At 42.6% G+C, this 25,228-nt stretch overlaps 1 protein-coding gene across 1 annotated transcript; it reads right to left on the bottom strand.

Annotated features, from left to right (window-relative positions):
- Window positions 1–21,671: 21,671 nt before the first annotated feature.
- LOC128051539 (olfactory receptor 2T27-like) lies at window positions 21,672–22,601 on the bottom strand. The gene has a single exon (XM_052644170.1). It carries the CDS (start codon window positions 22,548–22,550, stop codon window positions 21,672–21,674), a length of 879 nt encoding a protein of 292 aa, XP_052500130.1. The 5' UTR covers window positions 22,551–22,601.
- Window positions 22,602–25,228: the final 2,627 nt, after the last annotated feature.

Genomic DNA, 25,228 nt, shown 5'->3' with positions numbered 1-25,228 from the left:
TCCACTTCTATCTACCTTGTGTCTAGAGCAATCAGCTTTGGCTACCTGAGCAGGGGTACCACTCGCATTCTTGCTTTTTGCATTGCTTTTTAAACATTTAACGTGTGCATATCCTTATTCTCAAAATGCCCTGGGATCTTCTTAAAAGAAGGGAGCCAACACTGATTGCGTGAGGGTGGATACACAAATAAACCTCGCTGAATGGTAAATAAATGGACAACTGAACACACCTATAGAAAATTTAATAGACATGAAAGAATTCATAAACCAAAAAAGGATCCGTTTAATTCATAAATGGAGATGGCTGGGCCCCTGCAGGAGCTCAATAAAGCAGCTTCTCCAGGAAGAGAATAAAGATGATGGGAGGTAGGGGTCTGATCCTGGTCCCACTGCTGATGGCTGGTCTACAATTTTTACTCTGGTTAGCAATTGGAAAACTCATATAAGTTACCGTCTCTTTGCACAGATCTGCTTGTATGCATCTTTTCACTTCAATAGCCATGTCTTTAAGACCTGCAAGCAACCATAAATGAGACTTCCACTCTCATCCTTCTTTATAATCCCTTTTTTACCACCCCTCACTGGGCTGGAGTAAAATAGAAACCAGGCCACACAATTTGAGTGTGAGTCATTAAACATGACTCTCTCTAACGGGGCTGGTATTCTCCAACCACAGGGCCTTCAAATCCTCAAATCCCCTCACAACCCATCTCAATCATATATTGGAACCCTCAGGGAACTTTATGAACCTTCTTTAAATAAGCTTTTTTCCAATTCCTATTATCACTTGGGGATCTAGCATTATGTTTTTATAGACATTTTATGCAGATAATAATAAGAATCTCTTCCTTTTATTGGTCCTCAAATGACTTTGTTAGTAGCATCTTGCATGCTGCTGATTTATAAGGATTCGATGTTTCTGTGTTTCAGTTAGGTATAAACCCTTTCTGATTTTAAGGACATAAATCCAACCTCCTATTCTTTATCTTTTTAAAAATGTCAATATCAGCCATAAAAAGGCTATCACTTTGATTGTATTCCTTGCCTTTCAAAGTGCCTTCAGATACATCCTTTCACATGGTAGCTGTTGGTGATTTCAGCTCACCTCCTCTGGGTGCCATTTCCAGTGACTGCTATGTTAAAGCAAAGAATCACTGTTATGCAAATTATAGAAAGTAGAAATGTAAGAATCCCAGAGACCAACCAAAATGACTAGCCCCTGGGTTTATCTCATTAATGAAGAATTCAAGAAGGCTGAGCTCCCCAGAATTAGCAGGAGGAAGAAGGGCTATGAAAACAACCCTCATGGTACTCTGCCCACTGCTCTTCACACTACACTATATTGTGTGCATGTGTGCCAAGCCACTTCAGTTGGGTCTGACTCTTTGTGACCCTATGGGCTGTAGCCTGCCAGGCTCCTCTGTCCATGGGATTCTCCAGGCAAGAACACTGGAGTGGGTGGGCATGCCCTCCTCCAGGGGATCTTCCCAACCCAGGGATTGAACTCGTGCCTCCTGTACCTCTTGCACTGCAGGCAGACTCTTTACCGCTGAGCCACTGGGGAAGACCCACACTACGCTACTATTCATAATGAATTTTTAATATGTGTCTTCAGTTGATTTAGAATTTTATGTAGGATCTTCCCAAATTAAGCACAGTAAATTATGCTTTATGATATCTTTGAGGAAAGTTTAAGTTTAATCACTACCTTTCTCCAAAGTTTTTACTTTCAAAGTTAAAAAAAAAAAAACAAAACAGGGTTAGAAGCAACATAAACTACCCCTGTGTTTAAAAAAACTAACCAAAGTTTGTAGAGGTTGAAAGGTTACCCAATATGCTGAAATAACTTTCTCAAAGATATCAAAAAGTCTGTTAATAAGAGCATGCAAAAATTCATATATGAACAAATGAATGTGACAAAACTAATTAGACATATTTTCAGAATCAAGCCACTGTGGGTATCCTTATTTCTAAGAGATTTGGACAAAAGCTTGTTTTTCCTCAACTCCACCCTTAAGGCGGAGAAGGCAATGGCACCCCACTCCAGTACTCTTGCCTGCAAAATCCCATGGACAGAGGAGCCTGGTGGGCTGCAGTCCCTGGGATCGCTAAGAGTCGGACACGACTGAGCAACTTCACATTCACTTTTCACTTTTATGCATAGGAGAAGGAAATGGCAACCCACTCCAGTGTTCTTGCCTGGAGAATCCCAGGGACGGGGGAGCCTGGTGGGCTGCCGTCTATGGGGTCACACAGGGTCGGACACGACTGAAGCGACTTAGCAGCCACCCTTAAGGCCTGTGCCCCATAGGCTTGTGAGAGACTGCCACTTGTTTAAGTGCCACCTGTTGTGATCTACATTGCATCCTAGAAAGTGAAAGTGAAGTCGTATCCGACTCTTCGTGACCCCATGGACTGTAGCCTACCAGGCTCCTCTGTCCATGGGATTTTCTAGGCAAGAATACTGGAGTGGGTTGCCATTTCCATCTCCAGAAGGAAAAGCACCTAGAAAAGTACCTGTGTTTATGATGCCAGAAAATTCAACACACTGCAGTTTATCTGCTCGGCACCACTTGAGATCGGAGTTACACTTTCTTCCCATCACAGCAAAGCATGTTGGACACTTATAGCCATTGGACTGGAATTTATTAACATCCTTCTCATCGAGGTCATTTATTTTAATCTCCCAGGAGACTGTATAAAACAATAAAAGAAAGAAAACTGGCTGGCTATTTACCACTGGCAGGCAAATGAACCCATGCTCATGGAGCAGAATTAGATCCGCCACACTCACCCTCCCCAGCACCTTACCCCAGCATTTTGTGTGTGACATTTAACACTGGAATTAACACAAAAATTCCTACCTTTATGGAGCTTACATTCTGATGGAGAAGGCAGACAGAAACGACACAGTATGTCAAGTGATGATAAATACTAGTGAGAAAACAGAACAGGACAGGAAGGGCAGGGTGTGGCTGCAATTTATAGTATGGTTTGGGAAGTTCTCACTGAAAGAGAAACTTTTTTGAATGGAGTCCTAAAAGAGATCTTCTTCCAAATACCTGTACAGAATAACTAAGTCTTACAAATACAGGGTACAGGATGTTCAAAGAAGGGGCTGACAAGAGGGAGCCTTGACTCCTGCATTCTCTGTCTTTGGAGCTTGATAACAACATCCTAGTGAACTGAAGTCCACTGACCAGCCCCTGTACCTCTATCCAAGTGTCCCCACTACCAGCTACTGTTAAGAACAAAGACTAGATCTGGTTGCTCCAGTGAAAGATGTGCAACAGAGCAGGGAATAGAAGAAACGATGGATGAAGAAGCAGAAACCTGTGGAAAGTAAGAGCACGTTGAAAAAAGGGAGTAAAAGTTAGTATTTATCAGCAAAATTTTTCTCAGACTACTGAAAGGTGGTTTCAAATTAGTTAGCTTCCCCCTCCAATAGGACCTCCCCTCTGCTGGCTCTGCCAACCCCCACAGGGAGAGTAGAGTGTGACACCAGGGGGACATGCCCACTTGGAGCCTGCATACCCTCCCCTCATCCTTCCTGGATATCAACAATCCTGAAATGTCTTGCTCAAGTACCACAAGCAGTTTGCAGAACAGGTGGAATGGGGGAGCTTGGACTTGAAAACTGGTGTGAAGGGGAAGGTGGGGTGGTGAGAGGAAGTGGGCTGGAGACCAGGGTGGGAATCTTTCAGTGCTGGCATTCCCTGGCATGGAATCCCAAGGAGTGTGAAAATCCCAGGCATTTTAGGTCATTCTGAAGGTACGTTTGTCCAGTAAAACAAAGATTTCATCTACACCTTTTTGTTTTTAGCCTAATGTGTACCGTTTTAAGCCTAGTATGTACCTCCACACTAGCCTAATGTGTTTTTAGCCTAATGTGTACAGCTCTATTGAGCCATACTGAGAAGGAAATGGCAACCCACTCCAGTGGTCTTGCCTGGAGAATCACAGGGACGGGGGAGCCTGGTGGGCTGCCATCTACGGGGTTGCACAGAGTCGGACACGACTGAAGCGACTTAGCAGCAGCAGCCCTGGGTGCTGCAAATGTGAGGGCAGCAAGCCTTCCATCCTGGGCAAGAGCAGGGGTTGGGGAGTTGGCTTCTAGGGGCCGAGAGTCACATGCTGCCATACGGAGAGGAAGAAGCAGAATCCAGATTAAAACCCTTTGAGATACTAAACGATCTAGCAATTTCACTTCTATTTCCAAAGAAAACAAAAACACTAATATGAAAAGATAAATGCACCCCTGTTACTGCAGCATTACTTACAAAGTCAAGATATGGAAGCAATCTAAATATCAATAGATGAATGGATAAAGATGTGTTTTATATATATATACACACAATGGAATATTAGCAGTAGAAAAGAATGTCATTTTCAACAACATAGATGGATCTAGAATATATTATGTTAAAAGTTAAATAATTCAGCAAGAAACATACAAATATCATATGATTAACTCTTATGCAGAATCTAAAAAACAAATGAACAAGCATAGCAAAATAAACAGACTTATAAATTCAGAAAACAAACAAGTGGTTGGAGGGGAGGGGTGTAGGAGGATGAGTGAAATACATAAGGGAGATTAAGAAGGACAAACTTTCAGTTACAAAATAAACTGGTCAAAGGGATGAAATGTATAGCATGGGAAATATAATCAATAAAACTGTAGTAACTTTGTATGGTGACATATAGTAACTAGATGTATCATGGTCATTTTTAATGTATTAGAAATATCAAATCACTCTGTTGTATACCTGGAACTAACAGTGCTATAAGTCAATTCTACTTCAATTAAAAAAATAAAAAAACCAACACTGTTACATTACTAGTAATTAAACTCCAGAAAAAAAAAACCAAACCAAAACAAAACAAAAACAAAACACACACACACACACAAAACCTTGAGATTTAAGGTTTTTAAGGGTATCCTGGCCTGTGTTCCCTAGAGTCTTATTTAATGGAACACATATAGAAAGACAAAATTAATTAAAAAAATCAAACAAACTATAAAAATTTTTAAGTCATTAAAGAGGTTTTCCAATTCATAGTTTTTCACCAATATGTCTCACATGCCCCTTTCTCTCTTTCCAAACTCTTTTACACCCCACTCTGATTGAAGCTACTTTGTCCAAGGTGTCTATTTAAATTTAGTTAAAATTTTTAAAATTAATAGTTTGGCTCCACCTGTTTCATTTCAAATGCTCAATAACCACATGTGGCTAGTGACCCCTGTCCAGAACAGTGCAGACACAGACATATTGCTCACTGCAGAAAATACTATTGGACAGCACTGCTCTAGAGTCTTTCACGGTAAGACGAACACAACTTGAAAATGGAAACTAAAGCATGTTGGTGAGAGTCTGAGCAACAGGCATTATCTGTTCCTAATGAGTAAATCAGTATAATTTCTTTAAAGGGCAACTTGATAATACAGAATAAAAATTTAGATCCCACAAACTCTTTGATCCAGCAATTCCTAGGTGTTTTCCTACCTGTGTGATTGTACCAAGTCATTTACTGAAGTATTCCCTGTGATAATAAATGATTGAAAGTGACTGAAATGCTCACGGTTACATGGACTCTGGCATGTCCATGAAATGGGTATATACAGAATATGTTGTTCTAACATGCACTGTTATGAAAAGCTCTCCAAGGTGTACCTTTAAGGGAAGACGTAGAATGCTAGGTATAAAATGCTACCATGGGAAGAAAAAGGTACATTTGAATATGTTTATAAATACATGAACCATCTTTGGAATGGTAAACATGAAGGGGATAACTGGTTATCCACAGCTCCAAAGAACTGAACTGGGGGTCTAGAGAGGAGATTATACAGTCTCCATCCTATACCTATTTCATTTTATACCACGGGCATATATTATTTATTTGAAAAGTTATCTAATTAAAAACAAATAAATATAAGTAAATAAAAACAATGGGAAATAATAGAAAAGATGGGTCCTAAAGTTTGCTTTCGTCCCTTAAAAAAAGGCCTGGAAAACAGGTGGAGCCAAACATTCATAGGCAAAATTCCTGAATAGACATTTTTTCCAAAGACCATAAACAAATTGCCACAGGACTGAAATGACACACAATACTTAGTCATTAGGGAAATGCAAACCACAACCACAGTATTTCACCTTACACCTGACAGAATGCTCATCATAAAGAAGACAAGAGATAACACATGCTGGTGAGGATGTGGAGAAAAGAGATTGTAAACCGGCATAGCCACTAATGGAAAACAGTATGGAGGATCCTCAAAAAGTTAAATACAGTACCTCTGTATTTAGTCCAGCAATTTTACTTCTGGGAATACATTCAAAGGAAATGAAAACACTAAAAAAAAAAAAAAAAAAAAGACAGCTGCACCCCTATGTTCACAACATTATTCCTAACATCCAAGAATGGAAGCAACCTAACTTTCCATCAATAGATGAATGAATAAAAAAATTGTGAGATCTCTCTTTTTTTTAATATATATATATGTGTGTGTGTGTGTGTGTGTGTGTGTGTATAGATATCATCCATAAAAACCAAGGAAATTCTGCCATTTGTGGAAATATAGATGGGCCTTGAGAACATTATGCTATGTAAAGTAAGCCAGACAGAGAAAGGTAAATACTGCATGATCTCACTTATATGCGGAATCGAAAACAAATTCATAGAGAAAGCAATCAGGCTTGTGGTTACCAGAGATAATGGAAAGGGGCACTGGGAAAACGTGGTTAAAAGGCACAAACTCTCAGTGATAAGAAAAAAAGTACTAGGGACGTAATACAACATGATGCCTATAGTTAACACTGAAAGTTAGGAGAGTAAATCCTGAGTTCTCATCACAAGGGAAAAACTGAACGTACTCAGTAATTATTCCACAATAAATTTAAGTCAAACCATTATGTTGCACACCTTAAATTTATACAGTGATGTATGTTAATTCTATATTAATAAAACCAGGAAAAAGGCTTATTGTAGAGAACATTCAAGCAAACTTCATTATAAATCGTAAGCACAAAACAAGCTCTGACCAGCAGAGTCAATGAGGGCAATTTTGAAGAAAAATGGTCACCAGGTTAAGTGTGGCGGTATTACTTCCTCCTCTCCCCATGAAGTTGCCCTCGAGCCTCCCTGTGCCCTCTGGTGCCCAAAGCAATGATATCGGAACTGGAAGAAGTACTGGAGTGGGTTGCCGTGCCCTCTTCCCACAGGGATCAAATCAATGCAGGGATGTATCCTGCATTGCTGGCAGATTCTTCACCCACTGGGCCACCTAGGAAGCCCATACTAGAGGCATGTGCGTGAGGGCTAAGTCACTTCAGTTATGTCTGACTCTTTGTGACCCTATGGCTTGTAGCCTGCCATGCTCCTCTATCCATGGGATTCTCCAGGCAAGAACACTGGAGTGTGTTGCCACGCCCTTCTCCAGGGGATCTTCCGACACAGAGATCAAACCTGTATCTCTCACGTCTCCTGCACTGGCATTCGAGTTCCTTACCATTAGCCCCACCTGGGAAGCCCCGTGGATGGGCTCAATTATTTGCCTGAGGCCAGGCAGTAAGGAGTTGGAGTTGATTTGAACTGACACTCAGGACTCTTTCCAACACTGGTCAGTACACTGTAAGACCTATGAGGGCAGGAACGATGCCTGTATAATCCCTGCAGATGTCCATGCCGAGCATAGTACCCACAAGTAAAGTGTCACTGAGGTCTGCAGAATACAGACAAGAATGGAAGAATAAGGGTGGGAATGCAGGAATGAGCGCATTGATGAGAGAATGCAGAGGAACACAGAGGCTAATTCAGCTAGGGATACAGGAATGTGGGTGGGATGCGGTGATGAGAGAATTTGGCTAGGGACACACCCTGTACACTTACCTGCGAGGAAAGGTGCCAAGGCCAGGCTACAGGCCAAGAGGAGGATGCTGGGAGCTGCTTGTTGCATGGCTGAGGCCTTGTCTCTTTCTCTCTGAAAGGCAGAAGCTAGTCAGCCCAGGTCCATAGGAAGAAACACCGATCCAGGATCGGCCTCCCACAGGAATAGCCTTTCTGCCACTTGTCAACCCCTCCTGAGGCCCTACTTGCTGGGTGGGCCACTGTGAGCTTGGCCTTTGGAGGCACCTGGTATTCAGAAGTGGTCTGGGGCTCCTTCCGGCTTGTCCGCTACTTTCTACAGGGTTCCGGGAGCAAGTGGGCTGCGTCTAGCTCCCCCGTGTGTTGTGTGGCCAGGCAAGTTACCACACGTATTACCTAGCACCTGCACCCGGGAATACAGCTCTTCCTGGAGTGGCCCAGAGAGTACTGCGCAAGCGCAGGGGCAGGGGTCTCTGCTTCCTAATTGGCCCATCCCTATTGGTCCCTCCTCTTGCTCGTCTCACACTCCGCGGGAGCACTGGCCAACGAGATGCTAGGGTCTCAGAGGCTCACGTGACTGGAAAAAGCCTGATGGGCTGTTTCCATGGTCCAGAGAATTGAGAGAAATGAGTCAAGCTGAGTTACCGCTTTTCCTAGTTGTTTGGTGTTCACTCACATACCCGATTAAAGATGTCTTACGGTGGCTGATCCTCTTACCTGTCAACTCTAAACATCTCTGCTCCATCTCTTCAAAACAGAAAGCAAAGCAATAGTTACTAGGGGCTGGGGCTGGGGGCCAGGGAGAGGAGGAAAGGGGTTGTTCAATGGATGTAGAGGTCCAGTTTTGTGATATGAAGAATTTATAGTGATCTGTTGCACAATGTGGAGAAGGCAATGGCACCCCACTCCAGTACTCTTGCCTGGAAAATCCCATGGACGGAGGAGCCTGGTGGGCTGCAGTCCATGGGGTTGCTAAAAGTCGGACACAACTGAGCAACTTCACTTTCACTTTTCACTTTCGTGCATTGGAGAAGGAAATGGCAACGCACTCCAGTGTTCTTGCCTGGAGAATCCCAGGGACGGGGGAGCCTGGTGGGCTGCCGTCTATGGGGTCGTACAGAGTCGGACATGACTGAAGCGACTTAGCAGCAGCAGCAGCAGCAGCAGCAGCAGCAGCAGTTGCACAATGATGTGACTATAGTTAACACTATTGTATTATGCACTTAATAATTAAAATGGGAAATTTTATGGCTTTTCAAAACCGCAATTGAAAAAAAACTACTCCCTTGACATTCACATTGACTTCACGCTTTGTGATAAGTTCACTAGCTACTAGGTCAGTTCTGACCACCCTTCAGAATTTTTGGAAATAATAATATTTATTTATTTATTTTTGATGGTTCTGGGTCTCTGTTGCTGGGGGCGCTTTTCTCTACTTGTGGTGAGCAGGGGCCTTCTCTTGTTGCAGAGCACAGTGTCCAGTGCTGACTCAGTAGTTGTGGTGCATGGGCTTAGTTGCTCCGCAGCATATGGGATTTTCTTGGATCAGGGATTGAACCTGTGTCTCCTGCATTGGCAGGTGGATTCTTTGCCACCAAACCACCAGAGAAGCCCTCATGAAATGTTTTGACTCTTGGTTTATAATTTTCCTTGCTATAGCCCTGTGCAAAAGAACTTTTAGTCACAACAAAAAATGATCTATATCTGTGTTAGAATAGTACTGTGATGGGTTGGATGGTGGCCCTTAAGTTATATCCATATCTTAATCTTTAACCTGTGAATATTGCCTTAGATGGCAAAAGATTTGATTAAGTTGGGGATCTTGAGACCTTTTCCCTAGATTATCTTGGTGGCCCTTAATATGTATTCTTAGAAGAGAGAAGCAGGAGGAGTTTTGAGATAGACTCACAGAGGAGAAGACTCAGAAGAACAGGACTATGAGACTATGGAAGCAGAGGTTGAACTGATGTGATCTCAAGGAATTCTGACAGCCACTAGAAGCAGGAAGAGGCAAGGAACAGACACTCTTCAAGAGTATCCAGAGAAACGGTAGCTCTGCCAACACCTGATTTCAGAACAATGAGGGAATACATTTCTGTTGTTTTGAGCCATTCATTTTGGTAGTTTGTTACAGCAGCCCTAGGTAACCAGTAGGAGTGGCCCCCCTCCGCTCTGGAGGTGATTGTACACTTGGAACGTGGCTAGTTAGGCGGGAAATTGGAATGTTAACTTAAATTACTTTAAACTCAAATAGCCCAAACCCCTGAGCTATCAGATTGCTCTCCTCTGCATTTTGCCTGCCTGCACTCCCATACAACCACAGAATAAGATTCCTAACTCCCAGACAGATGTCCCTGAGTGGAGTCTGCCATTATTCATGCTCTAACTTCAGTTCCTTCCAACACTCTCGCTTCCGCTTCCACTGCAGCTTACCCAGGCCTGTAGTTTCTCAACTTCTTTCCATTATTGCCCTTCTACAAGGGCCTTTTTAAACCCCTTTTCTTCCTATTGGCTTCTCTGTTGTGAAATTTTAATACCACTGTTTTATTGTTTATTTGTACATGTACTATGATCTTTTGGAGGGCCACACACTATTGTGATATATAAGATTTCTTCCCCCTTCCTCAAAATGGCAAAACCAATACAATATTGTAAAGTAATTAGCCTCCAATTAAAATAAATAAATTTATATTAAAAAATGCTCCAATTACAAAACTTAAAAATTTGAAGATCTTACTGGTGGTATGGCCACCATTGATAATGTATGTCCCAGCCCAGTGACTCTCAGCTGGTGGCGAATATTCCCCAGAGACATTTGGCAGTGTACCAAGACATTTCTGGCTGTCACAACTGGGGGTGCTACTGGTGTCTAGTGACTAGACATCAGAGGTGCTGCCGGGCATGCTGAACGATGCACAGGTTTGTCTCCCTCACCGCCACAACAAAGAATTATCTGACCTAAAATGTTAATAGTGCTGAGGCTGAGAAACTTTGCTAGACTCAGCAACTAGATAACCAAGGATAACCCTGTAGCCCCACATAGTTAAGTTTCTTGATTTGAGTAGGAACTCTGGGACATATCACCAAACAAAGAATTATTACAGAATTTTGGAGAAGAGTGACACTTGGGAGAAATTTATATGAAGTTCAAAGTGAAGCACAACTATATGTAAAGAGATCCTTGTCAGGTTTGGACTGTGAGGTGGACAGCTGAAATGTCAAAGTTAAGATAGAGGTAAATGCCTAAAATCTCATATCTGCACCTTTGGTCCTAGGTTGGAGATTAAGAATATTTGTCTGCAGAGTGACTTAGATTTTTTAAGGCAAGTTTCTCATTAAGAAAGCAATAGTCATTCAATTTTATGACTGAAGAGATAAGTTTATTCCTACCTCAGGAGAAATGTTTCCTGTTAACTTTGCACCTGGTATTTATCTATGTCTTCTCTCCCAGCCTGATCAATGGTGGGAAGATTTTTCAAGCTCCATTAATGCCTCCACTAGCATAAACACACCTTTCTATCATGTTCCACTGGGGAGTTCTTATCTTTCCAAATCACTGCTGATCAAGTTTAGATTCTAGTTCCTGTCTCTTTAGCGGCTCATACCTTCACTGCCTTAGTGTACTCTTGTCAGGTGACCTGCCAACGTCTGCCTCTGGAATCCTACAGGCACTAGAGCAGGGCTAGCAAAAAAGAAACAAAACAAAAATCTCAAACAAGCAAGCACTCAAACAGAAGAACAAAATGAAAATCAAAAATGAACTCTCATATCTGCAGCTATATGCTACAAAAAACTTATGCTTATTATACTTATTTGAGGACCAAGCTTAATTTGGCAATCTTTTAATTCCTTCTATTCTATCTTCCTCTGAGAAATCTGCCTGCCCAAAAGACTTAGCTACCTGTTATGAGACTCATCGATTAATTCATTTGTTCCATTCAGTCTTCAAATATGTGCTAACTTCTAATTATACGTCAGACCTGATGATGGTGTGAAGAAATTAAGTGCATACTATTTCTATCCTCAAGGAACTCAGAGTCCAGTAAGAGACTGGAGTCCAACAATTATAAGATATAGCAACACACACTGTGTATATACCTGATCAGGGTGGCTTCCTGTCTAAATTACCGGTGATAGAATAGGCATCAGTCAAAATGGGTCAGGTTTTGCTGTAGTACCAGACTCCATGATTTTCAGTAGCTTAACACTGTGGACATATAATTTTATTTCTAAATTATACTCTTTGTTACCATGGAGTGGCAGGAAGCTCTGTCTCAAACTGAGCTTCCTCAGTCACTACAGCAGGGGGAAGACAGTGTGGCAAATCTTATACCACACAAATACAAAGGATCAAAGAGACTACTACAAGTAACTATACACCCATGAAATGGACAACCTGGAAGAAGTGAACACATGTTTAGAAAGGTACAATCTCCCAAGACTGAGCCAGGAAGAAATAGAAAATATGTACAGACCAATCACAAGTACTGAAATTAAAATGTGGAGAAAACAATAGCAAATAAAGCAACTGACAAACAACTAATCTCAAAAATATACAAGCAACTTATGCAGCTCAACTCCAGAAAAATAAACAACCCAATCAAAAAATGCGCCAAAGAACTAAATAGGCATTTCTCCAAAGAAGACATACAGATGGCTAACAAACACATGAAAAGATGCTCAACTCACTCATTATCAGAGAAATGCAAATCAAGACCACAATGAGGTACCATTTCACACCAGTCAGAATGGCTGCGATCCAAAAGTCTACAAGCAATAAATGCTGGAGAGGGTGTGGAGAAAAGGGAACCCTCCTACACTGTTGGTGGGAATGCAAACTAGTACAGCCACTATGGAGAACAGTGTGGAGATTCCTTAAAAAATTGCAAATAGAGCTGCCTTATGACCCAGCAATCCCACTGCTGGGCATACACACCGAGGAAACCAGAACTGAAAGAGACACATGTACCCCAATGTTCATCGCAGCACTGTTTATAATAGCCAGGACATGGAAACAACCTAGATGTCCATCAGCAGATGAATGGATAAGAAAGGTGTGGTACGTATACACAATGGAGTATTACTCAGCCATTAAAAAGAATACATTTGAATCAGTTCTAATGAGATGGATGAAACTGGAGCCGATTATACAGAGTGAAGTAAGCCAGAAAGAAAAACACCAATACAGTATACTAATGCATATATATGGAATTTAGAAAGATGGTAATGATGACCCTGTATGCGAGACAGCAAAAGAGACACAGATGTATAGAACAGACTTTTGGACTCGTAGGGAGAGGGAGAGGGTGGGATGATTTGGGAGGATGGCATTGAAACATGTATACTATCATGTAAGAAATGAAGTGCCAGTCTATGTTCGATACAGGATACAGGATGCTTGGGGCTGGTGCATGGGGATGATCCAGAGAGATGATATGGGGTGGGAGGTGGGAGGGGGATTCAGGATTGGGAGCTCGTATACACCCGTGGTGGATTCATGTTGATGTATGGCAAAACCAATACAGTATTGTAAAGTAAAATAAAGTAAAAAAAAAAAAAATCGGTAAAAAAAAAGAAAAAAAAAAACACCCAATAAACAAAAGTCCAGTACCAGATGGCTCCATAGGAGGGTTATATCAAACATCTAGATAAGAGTTAACACACATCCATCTGACACTGTTCCAAAAACTTGCAGAGGGAGTCTGCAAAACTCCCAAACTCATTCTTTGAGACCACCATTATCCTCATACCAAGCTCAGACAAAGATACCGCATAAAAGAAAAGTATAGGTCAATATCACTGATGAACATAGATGCAAAAATCCTCAACAAAATAGCAGCAAACAGAATCCAACAACATATTAAAAGGATAATATATCATATTCAAATGGGATTTATTCAAGGGATGCAAGGATATACACAAATCAATCATTGGATTGATTCTTAAATGTCCCCCCAGATCACATTCTAATGGGTATGCCTAACTTCAGGGGGCTGGAGCAGAGCAATCCTACCATGTGCTTCGAAGGAGAGGAATTTCTGTGAAAAGGTTTAAGGTTTAACACAGACTAATATTTAGCAACATCAATAACTGTTTGAGCACTTGAACACTTTCTTGTTTCTTTCCTTTGGTAAGAAAAAAAGCTTTTAACTTTGTTTAAAAAAATTTTTAAATAGTGAGACTACATAAAGTAATAAGTAAAGAGACAGAACATCACCTTACAAAAGAGACAAACAAAATGTCTAAGGTAAATATCTCACTGGACTGTTAATAATCGAGAGCAGTGCAGTCCAATAAAAATACAATGAGCTACATTTGTATTTTTAAATTTTCCACTAAGAAAAGTAAAAATAAACAGGTGAAATTAGCATTAGTAACACGTAGGCATACCTTGGAGATAGTTCAGTCTTGGTTCCAGACCATCACAATAAAGCAAGTAGATCAATAAAAGGAGTCACATAATTTTGGGGGAGTTTTCAGTGGATTTGATAGTTATATTTACACTGTACTTTAAAAAAGTTATTGGAGTGTAGTTGCTTTACCATGTTGTGTTAGTATCCAGAGTATCAGTTCAGTTCAGTCGCTCAGTCATGTCCGACTCTTTGCGACCCTATGAACCGCAGCACACCAGGCCTCCCTGTGCATCACCAACTCCCAGAGTTTATCCAAACTCATGTCCATTGAGTCAGTGATGCCATCCAACCATCTCATCCTCTGTCATCCCCTTCTCCTTCTGCCCTCAATCTTTCCCAACATCAGGGTCTTTTCAAATTAGTCAGCTCTTGCATCAGTTGGCCAAAGTGTTGGAGTTTCAGCTTTAGCATCAGTCCTTCCAATGAACAGTCAGGACTGATTTCCTTTAGGATGGACTGGTTGGCTCCCCTTACTGTCTAAGGGACTCTCAAGAGTCTTCTCCAACACCAGAGTTCAGAAGCATCAATTCTTTGGCACACAGCTTTCTTTATAGTCCAACTCTCATATCCTTACCTGACTACTGGAAAAACCATAGCTTTGACTAGATGGACCTTTGTTGACAAAGTAATGTTTCTGCTTTTTTACATGCTGTCTAGGTGAGTCATAACTTTTCTTCCAAGGAGCAAGTGTCTTTTAATTTCATGGCTGCTCTCACCATCTGCAGTGATTTTGGAGCCCCCCGAAATAAAGTCTGCTACTGTTTCCACTGTTTCCCCATCTATTTGCCATGACATGATGGGACCAGGTGCCATGATCTTTTGAATAAATAGTCCAAAAGTAAGAAAATAAAATAATTGATGGAGACGTTGACTTAGACGTGAAAAGAAGTGGTGAAGGTCACAGATGGAACAGTCAAAGATTTTCTGAGATTGCCTTGTCTATGTCCCAGCTGAGAGCAAGAAAGGGAGAGACACAGCTGGCTACATCACTACTTCCCTGTCCCAGGTGGGTGCTTTCCTGTGCCCGAGGGCAAGGAGGTAGTCTGTAGGCACACTTCCAAAGTGATCAAGGGAATGAGAGTCTCTGTGAGAAAATAGCTGAAAAAGGCCCTGCAAGGAGGTGTGGGTGATGTCCTAGGCTTGGGTAGATCAGGGGTGGAGTATCCGAAAGTATACAAATCCTGCCCCTCCACCTGCCTATTGAGTATAGTCTCCCAGGTCTCTCTCCAGATAAAGAAGGGAGAAAGAAAGGCTGGAAAGGATCCTTGGAGGAAATCCCTCAAGTGGCATTATCAGACCTCTGATGGGATACCAGCTATCAGCTCAAATCTCGGGGCTGCTACTATTGGGGGAAAAAGCAGTGAGAATTACCTGTTGAGGGCAAGACCTTTACATTGACTGCTAAGGATGAGAAAATGCCAGCTGGTAGGAAAGTGGAGAATTTTTATGTCTGAACATTTTACAGTGAAGTGTGGGGACCTGCTCAGAAACTGAGTTGATATGAAGATTATTTTAAGCTGAAGACATTTGACATTAACAGATTCAAAGAAAGAAGCCTTCTCAGAGCTTCATTTATCTTACTAAAAGCAACAACTTCTGAGAAATGAGGCTTCCATCAATTCTTCCTTTGGGGGTGGGCCTACTCCCAGGAAGAAGCTGATAGTAAAAGTACTATAAATCACCTCTCCAGAGGAATGTCAAGGCCAAGAAGAAGATGGAAAGACTACTTACACTTGTATAAACAAACATTATCCTCAAAAAACTAAAAATAGAACTACTGTATGATCCAGCAATCACAGTTCTGGATGTTCCCAAAGGAAATGAAAGTAGTGTCTTGAAGAGGTATATGTACTCCTATGTTCATTGATGTATTATTCACTATAGCCAAGATATGGAAACAATGTAAGTGTCCATCTATGGAGGAGTGAAAAGAAAGTGTGATTATCTATGTATCTATCTATCACCTATCTAGTGAGTGATCTATTTATCATCTATCTTTATCTATTATATGTGTATATAAGTATATGACCTATCCTCTATCTGAGATATATATCTAAAAGCTTTATCTATCTAGGTCTCTATCTACAGGCTTCCAAGGTGACTTAGTGGTAAAGAATCCCCCTGCCAATGCAGGAGATGCAGGAGACACAGGTTTGATCCCTGGGTTGGGAAGATCCCCTGGAGAAGGAAGTGGCAACTGACTCCAGTATTCTTGCCTGGGAAATCCCATGGACAGAGGAACCTGGTGGGCTACAGTGCATAGGGTTGCAAAGAGTTGGGCACGACTGAGCACACGTGCACACACATAACACACGTAACAAGATTCCTATCTAGATTATGTTTCTTATTATTTCTTCTGCTTCCTAAGTATAGGACTTATGATGAAGGATGCTTGGCATCTCTCATGTCTTAATAGAGCTAGGCTTTTCCATGTCATTTGCCAAATATTTCCTGCTGAGTCAGTTTTAAAATCTTCCCATTTTCATGTTTTCATATTCTATTAAAAGGAAAAAGCTAGTAGCCTACATTATAAATTGGAAATTCTATGATGTGTACTTTCTTAAATGCCAGTTCTAATTGGAGTTTGCCATTTTTCTCCATGTGGAGATCAAATTCTCAAAGCTACTTACAGTCCTCATGTTGTATTCCGGTGTGTACATTTTGGTGTGTTTAACCTAGTTTTCAGAAAGTATTTTTTCCTGGCATTCCAGCAGTATGGGGCTACACAGCCACTCCTGCCACACCATGAAAAGGGTCAACTCGTCCTGTCACTTTTGTGGTGTGAAATGTTGTTAATTGGAATTAGATTCACTGCAAGTACCAGAAAACACAGTGGTTGATCAACACCATGATTTCAGAAACTCAATTTCCTTCCTTATTGCTCTTCTGATATTCTCATTTCCTGCCTTCTACCTTATATTCCAAGATGTCCACTGAAGCTCCATTTGTTATGACTATATGTAAGCCAGAAAGAACGTGCGGTGGGGTGGAGAGGAATGTGACACGGCCCTGACATCTGAGGACCCTGCTGAATGGCTACACTTGTGCTTAGGGGCCACCATTCAGAGCTTAGGTACATAGCCATACCTAGCTGCATTGATAACTGGGTAATGTATTCTAGGCACTGTCTGCTCAGTTGAAATTGGGGTATATTTACAAAGAAGAAGGTCAAACTTTATATCTTAATATAGCTTGCTCTCTGTAGCACAGGAAGGCATGAGTAGACAGTTTATCTTCCACTTGTCAGTTTTCGAAACTTGCCTATCTATTTGATGAGTGAGAGGTCAGACATATCAATAGCTGCAAATTATGGCTTTCTCCTTTGCCTGTGCAAGTGCTAAGGAGTTAAAAGATCACGCTTATAACATATAGGGTTGGGAAATGTGGTGAAGAAGGGGATCCTGCTCTGGAATTCTGTGGTGGGATGAGATTATGTGATGTTTGCCTGCACATAGTCCTTTGGAATAGAACTCACTCTCCCCTTAGTTAATTTCTTCTTGAGAAGTGAATGTGGTTAAAATGTTTGGGTGGAAACGTACTTCTCAATGATGTTCTCATCTCCTGCCCCCAACTTTCCTAATGAGTAATTTATAATTTGTTAAGCCATGATTCAGGATTCCAGGGTGGGGATCCCCATGTACTTAGGTCCCCCTTCACCACACTGGAGGAAGGATGGAGGACAGAGGAAGTGGGATGGAGCCAGGTCACATCTTCCCAGGAAACATGTTTTCTGTCTGCCAGTCATTCCAGGCTGATACCCAGGATATGGGGCACAAGGGCTTTTACACATGCAGGTACCATTAGCACATGACGCTTCTCTCTCCTGCTTTAGCAGTCATTTGCCTTCTCATAGCAGTGGAAGCCAGATAGTTCTGGTCTGATCCTGGTGGGGGAAGCAACTGTCAAAAGGAACAGTCTGGTAGTTGATTTGGGTCTTGATGTCTTCTGCTATACTGCTGACTCCTACTAAAGGTGCCCCTGAAGCTGCTGGAAACACAATGTGATCCTCACTGTGGATGACCAGAAGTGGAAGAAAAGGCTGGACTGTTCTCAGTTTTTATTATCCAGCTTCAGTATAAAGGATGTAGACTGGGCTTTCAGGGTGGGTTCCTGGCCTCTGAAGACTTTTAGAGATGTCCTAAAATACATAGAGTGATTAGTGGCATCTCTTATGGCAGTTGCATTATATAAGCAAAGATTTATGGTGGCAAAGTATGGTCTAATTTGGAGGTACAAGACTGCAAATCAGTCTCTATCCCTTCCTACCTCCCTGCCTTCCTTCTGCTTTCCCTCCTTTCTGCCTGTATTCTTCTTCCTTTCTTTCTTTTTGATACTTATTGAGGCATTATAATGTGCCAGGTGCAAAGTTAGGCACTGTGGTGAAGTCATGGAGACTCTCTGTTCTCATGTACTGTGAGGAGACAGACTTAATTGAAGAACTAAAGGCTAGGAAGGATATGGGACATATCAAAAGAACTTGACTTAGTTTGGGATTATGGAGACGAATTCCTCGAAGAGATGATGCTTGGGCTAAGGAAGGAAGGATTCTAAGCACAAAGGAGAAAGCAGCATCCCAGGCAGAGGAACAGCTCTGAAATGGCCTGGAAGGAAGAAGGAGCAGAGGAGCAGGATTAAGGAGAAAGAAACATGAGATGAAGCCAGGACCACCAGACTCTTCAGGGCTTTGTAAGCAATGGGAGAGATTATTTGTTTTACCTGAGTGCATTAATTCATTCACATAGTCGTTCAGTTTACTTCAGTTCAGTTCATTTACTCAGTCGTGTCCGACTCTTTGCGACCCCATGAATCGCAGCACACCAGGCCTCCCTGTCCATCACCAACTCCTGGAGTTCACTCAGACTCACGTCCATCGAGTCAGTGATGCCATCCAGCCATCTCATCCTCTGTCGTCCCCTTCTCCTCCTGCCCCCAATCCCTCCCAGCATCAAAGTCTTTTCCAATGAATCAACTCTTTGCATCAGGTGGCCAAAGTACTGGAGTTTCAGCTTTAGCATCATTCCTTCCAAAGAGCACCCAGGGCTGATCTCCTTCAGAATGGACTGGTTGGATCTCCTTGCAGTCCAAGGGACTCTCAAGAGTCTTCTCCAACACCACAGTTCAAAAGCATCAATTCTTCAGCGCTCAGCCTTCTTCACAGTCCAACTCTCACATCCATACATGACCACAGGAAAAACCATAGCCTTGACTAGATGGACCTTAGTCGGCAAAGTAATGTCTCTGCTTTTGAATATGCTATCTAGGTTGGTCATAACTTTTCTTCCAAGGAGTAAGCGTCTTTTAATTTCATGGCTGCAGTCACCATCTGCAGTGATTTTGGAGCCCAAAAAATAAAGTCTGACACTGTTTCCACTGTTTCCCCATATATTTCCCATGAAGTGATGGGACCAGATGCCATGATCTTAGTTTTCTGAATGTTGAGTTTTAAGCCAACTTTTTCACTCTTCTCTTTCACTTTCATCAAGAGGCTTTTTAGTTCCTCTTCACTTTCTGCCATAAGGGTGGTGTCATCTGCATATCTGAGGTTATTGATATTTCTCCCAGCAATCTTGATTCCAGCTTGTGTTTCTTCCAGTCCAGCGTTTCTCATGATGTACTCTGCATATAAGTTAAACAAGCAGGGTGACAATATACAGCCTTGACGTACTCCTTTTCCTATTTGGAACCAGTCTGTTTTTCCATGTCCAGTTCTAACTGTTGCTTCCTGACCTGCATACAGATTTCTCAAGAGGCAGGTCAGGTGGTCTGGTATTCCCATCTCTCTGAGAATTTCCCACAGTTTATTGTGATCCACACAGTCAAAGGCTTTGGCATAGTCAATAAAGCAGAAATACGTTATTCAATATTTAATAAATGCCAACTATGTGTCAAGTGCAAAAACAACATTTGTCCTCATGGAGCTTACCTTATAGTAGAAGACAGATGGTAAACAATATATGCATGTAAAAATATATCATGTATCAGATGATGACTTGTGAAGGAACAATGGCAATTGCTAAAACTATTTAAGGGGAGGTTATGGGGGTGAAGTCGGTGGCATGGGGTTAGATTTGTGTTCAGAAATCTCGTTGGCTACATCTCGAGGAAAAAAAACCTGTGGTTTTGTACATGAGGTGTGGTAAGAATGGGGGCAAGGAGACTTGTTTGGAAATTCCTGACTCATCCACTGTGTCTTTAGACTATAGTAGTGGTGGCTGCAACCCTAAGGGGATACACCTTATGGGGAGGTAAGCATTGACAGTCAAATAAATGCACTTTTGAGGACTTTGTGAGAGATTGAATATGAGTGGCAATACACACCTACTGACCAGGTGAGACATTCACTCAATTACCTGACATGAAAGTGAGATCATGACTTTGTCTCTTGGCATGATGAATTTGAGGTACCTTTGAAACATCCAGTGGGGTGTCATGTGGAGTTGGGTGTTAAAAGTCTTGTAAGAGATATCTGGCTAGCTTATAAATATATGACCAAGTTAGGTGTCAGGTGGTAACTGAAGTCATGGCTGTGAATTAGTGATAAGAGAGAGTGTGGATTGAGAAGGGGTAGGCACCAGGTTCTGAGGCACTCATTACTTAATAGGAAGGGGTGCGCCAGAAGAGAGATTTTCAAGGAGGAACTAACAACAGTGCCCACATTGGAAAAGGTAAGAAAATGTTCTTTAGCTTTATCTGTTGATTCAACAGGTATTTATTGATGGACCCTGTGCCCGACATTCTTCTAAGAATCAGAATTAAGAATCAAAGCCTCTGTACTCCTGTACATTCTAAAGGGAAAAAGAAACATAGGATACACAAATGAAGTTAGAAAAAGATGATGGAGTGGGAATGACATTTTGGACAGGGTGGCCAGTGTAGGAATCCCTATAAGGTCACATTTGAGCAGTTCCTAAATGAAGTGAAGGCAAAAACCATGCAAAAATGTAGGGGGAAGTGCCCAGGTGTTGAGACCTCTGCATTTAAGGACCCCTAGATGGGACTGTGCTTAGGAATTTTGGGCAACAGCAAGAGAGTTATTGTGGCTGGAGGAGAATAAAGGAGCCATTTGGGGAAATAGCCAGAAACGAAAGCCCTTTGAAGAGAAGGGAAACCCTTGGACAGTCAGTGACATGGAGATGATGAGTTATTGCTGGTTCAGACAAGGGATGGATGAGGAAGCTGGCCTGGAGTTTGTTGAGGTGAGGAAGGTGAGTGGGGAGTGGACACACACCATTTGGACATCTCTTTGAAGTGTGGGAGCTGAAGGGAATGAGGAGTGCCCCTTTCACTTTTCTGTATGTGGATTTGAGACTGCTCATTCTGGAAGGCAATCCTAGAATGGGCACCTGGAGCCACAGGCACATCTTAGAGGTGAGGCTCCTTCTCTCCTGAGTCTTAAACAGTCCTACCTACCCCACACTTCCCTATGACCTTCTTCATTGCTCCTGTTACTTCCTTGTTCCTGAGGCTGTAGATGACAGGATTCAGCATGGGTGTGAGGACTGTATAGAAGACGGATACTACGTCATCCTGGCCAGGAGAGTGGTAGGATGCAGGTAACATGTAAGTGTAGACAAGGGGCCCATAGAAGAGGTTGACGACTGCCAAGTGGGAGGAGCAGGTGGCTAGGGCCTTCTTACGCCCCTCCACAGAGTGCATCCGGAGCACAGCTGCGAGGATTAAGGCATAGGAGGTGGTGATGAAGGCAATGGGCACCAGGAGGACCACCACACCTGTCACAAAGAGCACCTGCTCATAGGCAGCCGTGTCAGCACAGGCCAACCTCAACAGTGAAGGCACCTCACAGAAGAAGTGTGCAATCTTCCGTGAGCCGCAGTAGGGGAACTGCAGGGTCAGCGCAGTCTGGATGGAGGCGTTGAGTGACCCTCCCAGCCAGGAGGCAGCCACCAGGAGCAGGCAGGTCTGGCGACTCATGAGCAGTGGGTAGCGCAGAGGATTACAGATGGCCACGTAGCGGTCATAGGCCATGAGGGCCAGCAGGATGCACTCTGCAGCCCCCAGGAACATGAAGAAAAACATTTGTGCTCCGCAGCCTCCAAATGAGATGCTTATCCATCCAAAGAGGAAGCCTGCTATCATCTTGGGGACAGTGACTGAGGTGAAGAAGATGTCCAAGAAGGATAGCTGGCTGAGGAGGAAGTACATGGGTGTGTGGAGCCGGGCATCTGCCCAGATCAGGAGGACCATGGCAGCGTTGCCAGCCATGGCGAGTGTGTAGATGACCACCACCATGCTGAAGAGGAACGAGTGCATCCGGCTGTCACTAAAAAGGCTGGTGAGAACAAAGCTAGTGGAGGAGGAATGGTTCCAGGTTCCTCTGACTGCCTCCTGCTGAACTTCACTGTGGGGAGGAAAGTGAACCGGCTCACCAAGGGCTCAGAAGCGTCCACTCTGAGTCAGAGAGAAGGCGATAGATGAAAAGCAAAAAGTAACTTGCAAGGCTGGCTAAGGGGCTGTGGGCGTTCTTTCTAACAGTCTTGCAGATTGCGATAGGGTTGACATTTTTTCACAATGAAAAACTACTATAACAGGCATGGTATTCAGCCAAAGCAGTGTTCAGTAGGGAACTTAAAACTCAAAATGCAAATGTTAGAAAAGAGGAAAGACAAACCATTGACCAAAGTTTCTGTCTCAAAAAGTTAGAAAAGGAACCACAGTGCACTAGAACACCTTATGTTTTCATAAAAACATCTTTAGCATCCTTAGCAATGTTTCCAATGAATAAATAGGCACACAGGAAAAAAATTATAAAAAGGAAACATTTACTCTAATGCTTAGTCTGAGGGCTAGATCCACACCTATATGAATTATATGGTTCAAAATTCTTATGTCTGCCTGCCAATGCAGGAGATGCAGGAGACATGAGTTTGATCCCTGGGTTGAGAAGATCCCCTGGAGGGGGAAATGGCAATTCACTGCAATATTTTTGCCTGAAAAATCCCAGTGGATGGAGGAGCCTAGGGAACTACAGTCCCTGAGGTGGCAAAGAGTCAAACACAACTGAGCGATTGAGCACACACACACAAATTTTTACGCACTTGGGTATGCATGTGATGCATTTCTCTTAGAAATAGATGAGAGCCTGTGACTGTGGCAGACAAAGTGTGCTTCATCAGCTAGCAGAGCCATGCATAGCCATGCTTCTCTTGCACCTTGTCCCTCAGGAGTCCCAGATACACTCATTGTGTTCAGAGCTTATGATCGTTTTTCCATGGGTTTCTGGAAGTATGTTGTCCTCATCTTCATAACTGTCACCTTGTTTAAATGGTTTCCCGACAGCTAAGTCTTATTATCTTAGTAAGAAGATCCCTTTAAAATTTTTCTTACTAAGATAATAAGACTTAGCTATCGGGATAGTAAATGGTCTTCGTGCTAAGTATAAACCTGTAGATGCCATGGTAGGAGTAAGTAAATCAGTTTCAATGTTTCCCTTAGGAAGCCTCTGAGGCTTTAAAGTTCTCTCTTGTTAAATTACATTTATTCAGGCAAAGTCAATTTCAGTCAATGTCAATCTATGACCGCAAAGATGTCATCCTAAGGCAATTTTAAGAAGTGTACACAAGGGTCAAACTCAGACTGCTTATTCTGCTATAAGTGAGCCTGCAGGGAGCTGCCCACCAGGCAAATTCCCTGAAATTTTGAGTTCTCCTGGATTCTTGGTTCCAAATGTCCCAAATCCTAGGAAATGACTTGAATTCTGGCTTGTATCTCCAGTCTTGAGTTTGATAGCAAGTGACTTAAATAAAGAGATTGAAAGGAAATAAATTGAACTGCCCAGTGTCCTATTATAAGCTGAGAATATGGGAGAATTTTGGAGCTGGGGGACAACACTGGGTCACTGGGACTGGGCTGGAGGTGCCACAAATTTCAGAGGCGTGCCAGATATGTGACAAGCTATGGCCTTTATTTGCATGTCCTTCAGAATCACTAGCAGGGCTGTACAATCTATCACAAATTTACAAGTTTACAAATTAGGGGCAAGCAGTAATTTATAATGCATGAGTATGTCCCAAGACACCTCAGTCATGTCTCTTTGCAACCCCATGGACTGTAGCCCACCAGGCTCCTCTGTTCAAGAGATTTTTCCAGGCAAGAATACTGGAGTGGATTGCCATGCCCTTCTCCAGGGGATCTTCCTGACCCAGGGATCGAACCTGCATCTCACGTCTCCTGCATTGTCAGGCGGCTTCTTTACTACTAGGGTCCCCTGGGAAGCCCATATAATCCATGGGAGATCTGTATTTCCTGTTTCCCTGAATCTAATCCCTGGGAGTGGGCCCTGAGCACATGTGCTTCTGAAACCTCCCAGGCTACTCTGATGTACGATCTGAGTCGAGACCCACTGCCCTCATCTCATGGTTAAATGTGCAAAGGAACTTAGAAGATACAACTTGCCTTGGGTCTCACTGTATATCACAAGGAAAGCCTTTCCTCAGTGTTCATGCTGGCTCATCCTGCGAAGCCATAGGCCTCTTCTAATCTATGGCTTTAAACTCCACCATTTCCAGGCTGCTCACACTGGACACACACAGATCCCTTGCAGTTGAATCAAATATACTCAGAGTATAGCAGGTCTTACTCCCACAGTCTGCCTCTGAAGCTGAGCATGAGATGTTAACACTGTTAAACCCAAACATTCAAGATGAGCTTTAGGTTAAGATGTAACACACTGCATCTATTTTCTATGTTTTATAATGCTTTGTTTTCTTGATGGCTCACAGGACAGGAAGAGCTGCTCCTCTTGAGGCTTAGCCAATTCTTGTACATAGTAAACAACTTGCCTGGGAGAATGACTTTGATGCGAAAACCAAGCATCTGCCTCCAAATATCAGGATTCTGGAGTCCAGGACACTATTCCTATGCCCTGAATCACCATCAGGCCATGTCCCAGACAATGAGAGATTACCTCTGTCGCCCAGAGCCCGCTGATA

The sequence above is a fragment of the Budorcas taxicolor genome, chromosome 7, assembly GCF_023091745.1.
Source record: "Budorcas taxicolor isolate Tak-1 chromosome 7, Takin1.1, whole genome shotgun sequence".
NCBI classification, from domain to species: Eukaryota; Metazoa; Chordata; class Mammalia; order Artiodactyla; family Bovidae; genus Budorcas; species Budorcas taxicolor.
The sequence above is the reverse complement of the archived record's forward strand: the minus strand, read 5'-3'. Positions and strand labels throughout refer to the sequence as shown.